The sequence below is a fragment of the Haliotis cracherodii genome, unplaced genomic scaffold (assembly GCF_022045235.1).
Source record: "Haliotis cracherodii isolate W230 unplaced genomic scaffold, xgHalCrac1.p SCAF_11, whole genome shotgun sequence".
Classification (NCBI taxonomy): Eukaryota; Metazoa; Mollusca; class Gastropoda; order Lepetellida; family Haliotidae; genus Haliotis; species Haliotis cracherodii.
Window position 1 is genome coordinate 23,980,602 of NW_027266266.1, and position 12,594 is coordinate 23,993,195.

General features: G+C 41.5%; 1 protein-coding gene across 1 annotated transcript; it reads left to right on the top strand.

Moving 5' to 3' along the window:
* Window positions 1–5,282: 5,282 nt before the first annotated feature.
* On the top strand, window positions 5,283–12,369 carry LOC139455616 (uncharacterized). The gene is made up of 3 exons (XM_071237172.1): window positions 5,283–5,367; window positions 8,740–8,844; window positions 12,014–12,369. The coding sequence occupies exons 1-3, from the start codon at window positions 5,283–5,285 to the stop codon at window positions 12,367–12,369; spliced, it is 546 nt and encodes a 181-aa protein (XP_071093273.1).
* Window positions 12,370–12,594: the final 225 nt, after the last annotated feature.

The following is a 12,594-nucleotide window of genomic DNA, read 5'->3' on the forward strand; positions in this document are numbered from 1 at the left end:
GAGATGGCTGAGTGTTTCCATAGCATAGCTATCATATATTAGTAATAGGATTGCATAAAACAAACTTATTCATCATGTGTGATATTTGTGCTTTAGAAACACGTGTAATAATCACTATACCAAATAATATCATTTTTAAAATAATCAGGGGTGGCTGGGTAGCCACGGCGGGGAACACCAGAAATGAGCTTCACACATTGTACCCATGTGGGGAATCGAACCCGGGTCTTCGGCGTGACGAACGAACGCTTAAACGGCTAGGCTTCCCCCACCGCCCCTGGGCACGCAAGAAACCTATGATTGTGAGTTCGAATCCCGGTTTCTCCGATTATGTTTCTAGGTTTGTCAGCGCCATAACCGGGCTCGTTAGTTTGGCGTAAGTGGTAGATTTCTAAGACCTGTATCAGCACATCCTTTTCTGCCACCAAAAGTCGTTTAAAGATGGTCCTTGTTGTTACCCTGTCTGGCGCTCGGCATTATGGGATTAAAAGAAGGATTGGTCGGCTCTGAGTCAGTATACTGTGTCTGGGTGGGGTATTCATGTTAAACTGCGGCATGGTATCTCAGAGAGCTAGCACTATAAATCGGCATTAGTCCGGACTATTAGTCTCTCTCTCTCTCTCTCTCTCTCTCTCTCTCTCTCTCTTTCTCTCTCTCTCTCTCTCTCTCTCTCTCTCTCTCTCTCACACACACACTCACACACGCACACGTCGCTATATGAGTGCAATAATCTTGGACGCGATGTTAAACCCAACTCGCCTCACTTTTCTGCCATATTAAGCCTTGGTATAACGCCTTGACTTATTGTTCAAAGGATTACACCAAACCCAATCACTCACTGAAAACCCCCAGTGTCTGTTTGTCAAAACGTCTGAGTCCTTTTTCTACCACATAAAGCTAACACCCCGTGATGTAACTGGAATAGTGTTCAAATCAATCACTCTCGCACTCAGTAATACACGCGTTGACTTTGATTAAGTTCTATAAGGGTCAGGATGAGTGTGATGTTACACATTTTGCTGATTCGATATGTTTCCCCAGGTAGAAGAGATTTATTTACTTGACACCCAAAATACACATTTCCTTTCCATTAGGAATCAGATGATAGGACAGGATGTGGCTAAATAGATGTTATTTCCGAAAAACATAATTCATCCAATTTGATGTGGGGATATAAAAATCTTTACCTAAAACATAACAGAATTATAAATGAATTAGATAGTGACCATAAATCACCCAGTCTTTTAGTAGATGTCATTAACTAACTCACTCACTCACTCCATCTCACACGCTCTCTCACCCATCCACTCACCCGCTCATTCACTCTTTAAGCAGACAGTCATGATAAACTTTGTAACTCACTCGCTCACTCACCCACTCGCTCACTCACTCTTTAAGCAGACGGTCATAATAAACTCTGTAACTCACTCACTCACCTTACCAACTCGCTCACTCACCCACTCGCCCATTTACTCACTCTTTAAGCAGACGGTCATAATAAACTCTGTAACTCACTCACTCACCTTACCAACTCGCTCACTTACCCACTCGCCCAGTTACTCGATCTTTAAGTAGACAGTCATAATAAACTTGGTAACTCACTCACTCACCCACTCGCCCATTTACTCACTCTTTAAGTAGACAGTTGTATGACAAATAGTTGCCTTTGGGGACCAAGTTTAACTCGGAATCCCGAAGTGACGCCGGGTCTACGGACCTTCGGAGATAAATAAACTTCCGTTGCATATTAAATAATATACGGCATGTTGGTGCAATGGCAACGACGTCACGTATTCGAAAAAAATAATCGAATGTCAAATTAAGAGAAAAACGTGTTTACAATCAAATCAGAGTTGTTCTGATAAATAATGATCAAATTGAATTAACGTGGTAACCGTTTCACCAAGCCGAATTGCACGTTTTTCAAACTTTGAATTGAGAAGAAAGTACCAAGAAAAGTGTGATCTCCTGGATCCAATCCCATTTAACGATATTTTCCAACCAATCAGATTACAGTACACAATCCTATTCATTTTACAATATGCTTCAAATACACGGATACCCCCCGAGGACCATCGGCATTATTATAGTTACTCGTATTTCCAGACAAGGGGAAGGTCAATATTAGGGGAAAATGTTTTCAAAATAATTATGTTACAACGGCTTGGTTCGAGAGTTCGTGGTATTGTCACTTCTTTCAAAACTTCTGGTCCACATTGTAATCATTTTAACTGAAAACTGCAATTCTCCACTTATTAGACATTGCTGATCTTTGTTTGTTGCCGGACACAGCAATATTCCAGTTGTATGGCGGCGGTCTGTTAGTTATTGAGTCTGGACCAGACAGTCCAGTGATTGATATCATGAGCATCGATCCACGAAATTGGGATACGATGACATGCAGCAACCAAATCAGCGAGCCTGACCACCCGATCCCGTTAGTCACCTCATAAGACACGAATAGTCGCCTCTTACGACAAGAATGTATTGCTGGAATATTGCTGAGTGTGGCGTCAATCACTGGATTGTCGTTCCAGATTTGATTATGTACAGACCGCCGTCATATGGCTGGAATATAAGGTGAGCAATCTCATTAAAACCTGCGGACATTCCATCATTCCATTACAGGTCACGTCGGAACGACTGTTCATCTGACCAGTCAGAGTGTTTCTTTCCAGATCGGGAAAGTGGCAATCGGAATGTGTTTTCTAATCATGCAACCTCGAAACGTTTAACAAAATGACAGTTACGGGCCGTACGACTGATTCCGTCAAAACCATTGCCTATCACGCGTTTCAATTTGAAAAACAACAACATTCGAAACGGAAGAGACTTTCCATAGTCCGTGGGACGTACTTCCATACAATCTCGGCCATCTGTAAGAAAGTTTTAAATTTTTTAATCGAAATCTTTCAAAATATATTACAAAGCCTAGTCTGAAATGGAAGTCACCAGTTTGAACCTAGTGCCGTAAAGCTCGAGAAAGCTGCTTTCTGATTGGCTTATATCGACTTCTTCATTTCATTGGTTGGTAAAACATAACGAAAAGTCGTTCTGATGTGACTTGTAAAGGGATGTCCACAGCCCTCTGTTAAACAAGCAGCGAGAATTAAGATCTGATATTAGTGAGATTGCAAAGATGAGTTGCTGTACCCCTGGTTCTCTGGTTGGCGTCTCCTGTCGTGATGTTTGGGCCACCGAGATGAAAAACCCAACTTTCTAACAGTAGCTACTTACTTAAGCACTACTTATACTACTCAACAGAAATTAAAGAACATCCGATTTTTCCATAGTTAATCTGTTACGGCTGCCTTCGGATTAAGGGGGATCTTTTACTTATTTTGATTTGTACATGAAACAGGGTTCTAAGTATCACAGTAAGTAATCACAAACCCTTTACTAGCTTGTATACTGACGGTAGACTTAACGCTATGATCTATTTTGTCCCTTTTCGTTCAAGCTCTGAACGTCGTGATGAGCGGGTGTGTGAAATCTAGATATTATCTCTGCAAAGGGCAATTTAATCTCTTGGTATGAGGTGCATAGGGGTAGTCTAGTGGTTAAAGCGTTCGCTCGTCACGCCGAAGGCTCAGGTTCCATTCCCCATATGGGAACAATGTATGAAGCCCATTTCAGGTGTGCCAGCTGAGATACTGCTTGAATATTTCTCAAAGCGGCGTAAAACCATACTCCCTGGCTGATATGGATGAAAAGTAGACTTTGTTCTGTTAATCTATTGCACGTTTTGGAATTATATCCAAAATAAATGTATAGGTTAGTCTAAAATGAGTCCCAAAATGCTAATTTTAGAGGTCTTCAGGTAACGTAGCGTAGATAAAAGCACTACAAACATACGGTAGCACCTTCATCCTAGGACTTCCTCATACTTTCTTTAGATGTTTGAAAGGCCTTCTCCATTCACTTTAACTCTATGTATTCAATAAGTCCAGAATTCCTAGAATTGCATGTAAAACAAAGAAAAATGACTTGTTGTCAACCATGTGATTATGTCCGATGATATTCCTACCAATATTTCCATTGTGTCCATCATTTTGTAGCTAAAACGTAGTTACATATTTGCTATGTTGTTGAAAAACGGCACAATGCGACTTTACGTCAATAGGATTAGTAATCTTCAAAGACCCGTGGGAATTCCGAAGAAAAGCATGTATTCACAGACTGCAGGCCTCAAAGTTTCAATTTTTACCAAGTAGCCATGTGGGTACAAGCATTCTTTTCCAGGTAGCCAGTGGTAAAATCAAGAAGTCAATCCAATATTATAGGTAGCTAAAGCATTTGAAATGATCTTTTATCAAATAACTATCATAATATGTACAAGTCATAGCACTAGTCTTGAAATTGTATATTAGTGAAAACTGTATTTGATCAAACAATGATGCAATTTATGCTACTAGTTTATTTAGGTATATCCTTGCTTATCCAATGAGCATTGTCAACTGAAATAAAATACTAATAACATTAATATTTCTGTATTTCTGTTCATTGTTGACTTTAGGAGGACATACGCAAGTACAATTACTAGCAGACATGTTTTCCACAATCAGCTGTTATTTATTTTTGTGTCTTCAAATGTGAAGCAATAGAATTTAGTTGCCACAAGATATTTTCAAGGTAGTCATTTGGCTACCTCTGAGTTTTAGACAGTAGACAAATTGAAATTTAGGTAGAATTGGCGACCGTTTTAGTCGCAACTTTGAGGCATGACAGACCGCCGTCACATAGCTCGAATAGTGCCAATCAAATAAAGTATGCTTCCACGAGGGAGATGCGTAACCCTGCAATCTTCCCGAGGCATGGGAGTTAACTGACTATAAAACTGGACTTCTATAATATCAGTGACCTCACTGATGACCCCTGCCCATCCTCCTCTGGCCACTCTGGATCCACGGATATTGTCCAGACCCCCCCCCCCACCCCACCCCCCCACCCCCCCACCCCCTCTCACCCACCCGCATTAATCATTTGGTTCTATGGTTGTCAGGAAAGTTTTCTTTTTTGTTAAGGTTACTGTACCTCACACATGAAGGACACCCCGACCTTCAGATATTGCATATTGCACTGTACTGCTTGACATCAATTGGAAACCGGATATGACGTCATAAGTGGGTTTTGTGTTTCCGTGACGAGACTCGATAAAAACAAATTGAGCAGGTCAAAATGATCTATGTGGTAAGATTAAATAAACCTATTAGAGCACATATATAGTTGACAGACCTATTCCAAAGACGAGGCTTCAGACAGTCCCGTCAAGGTTAAACAGAATGGCGCAACAACATGTACCAATCCTTGTGATGATTGCAGCGATGGTGTTGGTAGCGCCGAATCGTCCTATCCTTGGGTCCTCATGTAAGTATGTTCATATGTTATGAGATTATTTGTCAAGTATGTTTCCACATCGTAATTGACCGCCTCCGTGGTCTAGTGGTAGAACGTCCGCCAGGAGGGGAAGGTCCGGGGTTCGATCCCCGACCGCGTCATACCAAAATACGTCAAAAGATGGTACTTGTTGTTACCATGTCTGGCGCTCGGCATTTAGGGCTAAAACAAGGACTGGTCGGCTCGGAGTCAGTGTACTGTGTCTGAGTGGGGTATTCATGGTATGGGCATGGTATCTCAGTGAGCTAGCACTATAAATCAGCATCAGTCCGGACTAGTACAAGCAGCAACACAAACACTCACACGTACATGTACATGCACGTCGCTATATAAGTGTGCTTGTGCCAAAAAAACCACCCCACATCTATACTTATTTTAAGTTAAAGTTGATTATGCGTTTCCACTGTTTCTCTATATATCAGGAATAAAATACCTATTAAGCGAGCCTGTGACACAATGTCGGAGATGTGACACAATGTCATTAAACTCTGACCATTTACTATGATAGGACAGCCCTCGGCCCCAAGATGTGACGACACTTTTGTTGACATTTGTGTCAGCTAAACCTTTTAATCAGCCTTTCAGCGCGAGGCTTAATTTTCGGTACGAATGAGCGAAGCATATCTGATCTTGAAAACGAGTTTTACTGTCCTGTTCCGAATGTGTATGATAAAGGCTGCGCTATTCTATAGTTATGGATTTGCTGTACTGAGCGCCATTCTAGCCGAAAAGGGAGTACCATCTAATGAACATAACAGTTCTGTTTTGGGGGTCAACATGAACCCATATCGTTAATGAAAGCTGATATCTAATTGGCTCAAGGACACAGACATCCTTCTTTTAAAGTGGTAGGTCAAAGTTCGCTGAGGGGTCATCCCGCGCGAATTTCTATGAAGGCGTTTCAAGCCGAGAATATGGGAGTAAAACATCTGATTTCATTGACGTTTTCATTCAATAAAGTAACTTTAGAAAAGAAATTGCCAGAGTGAACGGCTCCAATTATATATATTAATAGTCAGTGCCAAAATATTCGAGCCATTACATTGGCACACATATTTGAAAACCTCTATTTAAGCGTACGAAGTATCTGAGCTTAGGACTAAATGGCCTGATTTGTATCGGATCGCGATGCTGTACTTAGATCAGATTGTCATCGATAACTCTGTTCATTACAGGGGTGGTCGGGTAGCCTACTGGTTAAAGCGTTTGCTCGTCACGCTGAAAACCCGGGTTCGACTCCCGACATGGGTACACAGTGTGAAGCCCGTTTCTGGTGTCCCCCGTCGTGATATTGCTGAGATAGTGTTACAAACGGCGTAAAACCATACTCATTCACTGTTCATAACATGATGGAAGGGGTTTCCAATTCCGTAGTCGATTTACCGGTCTAGTATTGTTGCACGCCTCTTTGAGCTAAATCAGACCACGGGACGCCAGGACCCCAGACTCTAGTACTTGGGAATAAGGCCGTGTTCTGTGCGAGTCAACGTTTCAACAACTACCCCAATCGCCGCTTGAACTTTCAGCCTTAAGCGCAAAAACCAAAAGCGCGCAAATTGTTCACAGATCGCTCAATGTTCGTTTGAAGAATGTCGGGGCGATGGCGTCATACCGAAGATTTGATTCCCCACATGGGTACAATGTGCGAAGCCAATTTCTGATGCCCCCCACCGTGATATTGCTTGAATATTGCTAAACATGGCGTAAAACCATACTCACTCACTTTGAGTAAACCCACTCGCTTCTGTCTTTATTAGAGTAATGTAATACATTTGAACCCCGTTGTGTGAAACTCGGATGTGTCGAACCCACGGTTGTGTTGAACTCAGTAGTTCGGTCCTGGCAAACTGTTGTCATATGTACCACTAGTAGTAGTAAGTCGAACTCTAACCACAATTTATCACACGTTGGAATTTGTATCATTTATCCTCTTTACTTAACTCTTAATCGGTTGTTTACTGAACCATTTTCCAATCTTTTCTCAGCCATTTTCCAACCATTTCTTAAATTAATTGTCATAACAGTACGAAAATGAGTTATTGCAACGTGTAACGTTATTTCCATTTCATTTTATCTTGGAACATAGTATTGACACTGTTGTTAAGTTCTGTGTTGCAGACCAAGATTTGACTCAAGCACACGAGTGAGTGAGTGAGTGGGTGTTGAACAACGTTTGATCACCATTTCAGTAATTTTCCTGTGTGTCAGCTTTATGGCAGAAACGCATAGAAATTCTGGAATATATTTTCTTACTTTGCGTTGATTCTTCGGACCGGTTGATCATTATGATGTGCTATAGACCGTCCATGTTTGGCAAGTGTTTTGTTTGTTTGTTTGTTCTTTAACGCCGCACTCAGCAATATTCCAGTTTATGACGGCGGTATGTAAATAATCGAGTCTGGGCCAGACAATCCAGTGATTGACATCATAGGCATCGATCTATGCAATTGGGATACCGTTAGTCGCTTCTTACGACAAGCATGTGTTCCTGAAGACCAATTCTAACCCGGATCTTCACAAAATGATAAACAAGAATGTGATCCTGGTTTACCATTTAGATATAGAATACGTTTAGTATGGTGTTGATCGATCTTTCCGAAGCAAGGGAGGTAACTGACTGTAAAAGTCCAGTTTTAAACCTTGGTCGAACTGGGCTGGAATTTCGGGTCTCGACCGTAGCGCCACCAGTGGCTTATACGAACCATGTCACTCCTATTAACCAATCAGATTCCACTTCTCATATCAACTTGCATTTTGCTTAAAACAAAATGGCTGCGCCCAGTCAAGACGATCTGATGGATAATCAATATCTATACTGTAATAAAACGGGTCTTACATCGCGAAGTACTTTAACTCACTTGATATTCTTGATTAAAAACATGAAAAGATTTGGAAATATCTGTCGAAGCCCAGTTGGCGGTACACATGTTTTGCAAATCCCGCAGTCGTCCGAAATCTGCAGGTTGAAATTCATGTTGTGTCCGAACCGGATGTCGATTTCGTTAGGCGATTTTGATTGGCCTATGCATAGACTCGTTAATCTAGCCAAAATGCAGCTCCGGAATTCCAGCCTAGTTCTACAACTAGTCAGTTAACTCCCTTACCTCGGGAAGATGTGACAGATCAAGAAACGGTGTGGACGGATAGGGGATTAGAACCCCGGATCAATGGTATCTGGCATGCCTGTGTAGCACATTGCGGTTCTTTAGATCATTGGACCACCCACGCCCCCCTATAGTCTACGAAACATTGTCTACAGTGTCAGATTTGAAGTAATATTTGGTATTCCCGAACACGTGATTTCAAATTTAATATCAAACACATCTTTTTTGTCCTTTCCAGATTCGGGGAGCGATGCTTTAAAGCAGCTGATCTGTCCACGGACAGTGGCCAGTCTCATCGCTAACGAGACCTTCTATCCAGCGCCGACCTCAGCTTCAGATTGTGGTAAGGTAGACCGTTCACACAGACTTGAGCGAGTGTGAGTTGGTTTACGCCGCTTGTAGCATTATTCAAGCAATAACGCGGCTTGGACACTAGAAATGGGCTACACATGTTGAAACTCGAACCCGGGCCTTTGGCATGACGAGTAAACACTTTGACCACAATGCTCCCCCAACGCCCGACGTAGACTTGAGGCACTGTTGTACAATGTCAATTTAAAAAGGGAAATTGCACATTTTCATGCATTTCTCACTGGAGCCGTGAAGATCGGGGTAGAATAGGTCTTCAGCAACCCATGCTCACCGGATTGTCTGGTCCAGACTCGATTATTTACGGACCGCCGTCAAGTAGCTGGAATATTGCTGAGAGCGGCGTCAATCTCATTAAAATCAGACCTTAGTTCGGAAGCGAGCGAAAAGATCTGATTTTAATGAGATTGAGAGCGGCGTTTAGCAACAAACAAACAAACAAACATTGCTCACTGAAAGAATAAGCGGAAATGTATGTAAAATGCTTGGCAAAGAAAGTAATTACTTGAAACTTGAAATAATAGTTGCATGATAACTTGATAATAAGAACTTGCATGAATTTCACTCCGATACGATACCGAAACAAGAGAATGACAAACGGCAAGAAGCAATATTAAATCCGGAAAAGACCATCTGTCATTATTTTGCCTTGTCATTGTGGAACTACCGTCAAAAGGAAGTTAACAGTTTGTGTTCATGCCAGACACTTACAATAAATGGGAGATCATTTTCGAGAAGGTAGACCTTGTACGACAATAGTTCCGTCAAAGTGTTATTGTACGTACAGTGAAATATCAAGTGTTATGTTCACTGCAATGAAAATGTAACTTTTCTCAACTTCAGAAAACTCCGACACTGAAGTACGTGGGTCGTTCAATAAGTTTTACAACTTCAATACAAGACCAAGTCGCAGAATATCTTTTTCACTTTTATTTTTGAATATAACCTCCATTCACCTCAATAGACTTATTCCATTTGTCCTTCAAGCTTTTAATACCACTTTTATAGAAATCCGCAGATTGGCCCTCTAACCACGCCGCCGTGGCAGCCTTTATGTCCTAGTCATCCTGGAAGAGTCCTCCACGTAGGGCAGATTTCATTTGCCGGAACAGGAAATAGTCACTGGGGGCTAAGTCTGGGCTGAAGGTAGGGTGATTTAACTGTTCGAATCCACATTCACATATAACGGCCTGTGCAATTCTCGACTTGTGAACCGGAGCATGTAATGAACTTTATTACAGCGCGTTGTTCATGTTTGAGAGAATCCATGATTGTGACCACCCTTAGGTGAATGAAGCCATCACATCGAACTTATTGTTGTGTCTGGAACTTGTTATATATATGACACGTGTCAACCTGATGTAATGACTGGTGTCACACCTGCCACAAGTTGACATTGTTTGTGTAAACACAAATGCCCAAGTTGCAAAACTAATTGAAACCCCTCGTATATAAAAAAATGTATACTTATAAACGAGGATGATATACATGAAGTTGGGAGTAATAGGTTTCTAAAAAGTTTCGTTTGTTTGTTTGTTTGTTTTTTAACGCCGCATTCAGCAATATAACCAACTATATGGCGGCGGTCTGTAAATAATCGCGCCTGGAACAGACTATCCAGTGGTTGATATCATGAACATCGATACACGCAAATGGTACTCGATGACATGCAAGTCAGCGAGCCTGACCACCCGATCTCGTGGGTTGCTAATGACCTATTCTAACCCGGATCTTCAAAATATGATAAACATGAATCTGATCTTGCTTTACCAGTTAGATATAGAATACTTTTAGTATTGTTATGATCAAATATTCTTACCTCAATCGGAGGGACGGTTATTTAAAATGCTTGAAATTAATTGAATTAAATTAGTATTGAATTGAAGCTAAGTAAATCAGGATTCACTTCTGAATCTTAGGAAACACGGGTGGCCCTGTCGTCTAAAGTCTGCAATTCGCTGTGCAGATTCCCTTAGGCGTGCCAGAATCCGATGATCCTGGGTTCGAATCCCAGATTCGTTGTGATTATGGTTCGTGACTTTGTCAACATCGACACTGCTTGTGAGTTCACAAAAGTGATAAACCTCGATCTGCATCTCTTCAGTGGACGCGACGTGAACAGCTGTACAAAACGGCGTTAAACTCAACTCACTCACTCTCCTATAATTATAAGATTAATTTTAGAATATACAGTGTTGGTGATGAAAAACTTAAATTATCTGAAAATATTTTATCAGTGAAACAGTACTTCATGTTGGAACTACATTCAGTTTTCATCAATAATACTTTTACGTATATATTCGTGGGTCCTCGTGGGTTTGACGTCTAGGACCTGCATTACTTTAAGCAGACACGCCGTGATATATCTGAAATACCGTTCAACGCGAGGAAAATGGAAATAAATATATTGTCCTGGGGCTTTATAAAATAATGTAGTTTGATGAACATGCTGAATGTCCTGAGAAAAAGTAATTTAAAGTTTTTCTCTTTCCATGGAACAAAATTGCTGTGAAGCAATGATAAGTCCCCAGACACCACGTATTAAATAGTGGGTACCTAACATGCCTGGAAACACAATTATTATACGTTGTAGCAGAAACCATAAACCGGTGTATCGTCTGTGGATGTAGCAGTATACGTGGTTTTATGCGTCGCGCGTTAGGTTTTCTACCCCGAGCCTTGTTTGAACCTGCCATTGTAAAAACAACTTATAACAACTTGAAAACTGATAGAAAACTGCTGTTCGTTTGAGTTGAGGTTAACTTGTGCATATACATGTCCGAAGTTTAACTGAGTAAAACGCTTTGATTCAGCCATTTTGACAACAAACAGACGACGCAAACGATCCGAGTTACTTCCCTTTACCGAACATCGGTTCATTTCAGCTACACGATACTTATACGAGATAAGCAAGTTACCTAAGGTATTTTACGATTGATTTCTGAAGAGGTACATGAGCGGGCTACATGGAAAATAATTTTCCCGCTCCTTAACCAATCAGAAGCTAGTATTTCAATGACGAGATACGAGACGAAGTATTTTATCAAGATCACGTGAATCAATCAGATCTCAACAATCTGACACGAAGGTAAGATTATACCCTTGAACCCACAGTCACTCAAACCTCCCTCTTTGCTTCACAGATAGCCTGGGACCCTGGAGGGTCCGATGTGCGCCCTACTGTGGGACGGTACTGCAGCAACACATCTACGTCTATGTCGTCATCAGCAACACCTGCAGCAACATACGCCGTGTCACCATCAGTACCACCGCGTTCTCATCAACGAAACGTGTCCAACTTGCATGGGTGGAAGGCAGCGGTATATGTCGGGGATATAGGCCATCGATAAGTGACCTTTTTGTCATTCCTGGTAACTTCTGCGAGGCCAACGCGCCCGACCTGCACAACCTCACCGTCACATTGTACGACAGTTGCGACAACCAGGATCAGCGCTGCCAAGCGAAAGAGGTTCGCGTTGTGAGATTTACTGAAGCATGATTGTAAGAAAAACAACACTACGACCCCTTTCCTGATATCCAGACAACGTTCTTTAAAATTTTAAGCAAACGTTAGATGTTTTGAGCCTGTATACTGGCTTGTTTTACGAGTATTCTACTATGCTATTTTAGAATCCTGCATTCTGATTGGTCCGCGAGTGTTTGATAATTGTTTCGATGATTGCCGCGTCACTGCGAAAGAAGATAATATTATTCATTCAGAAGC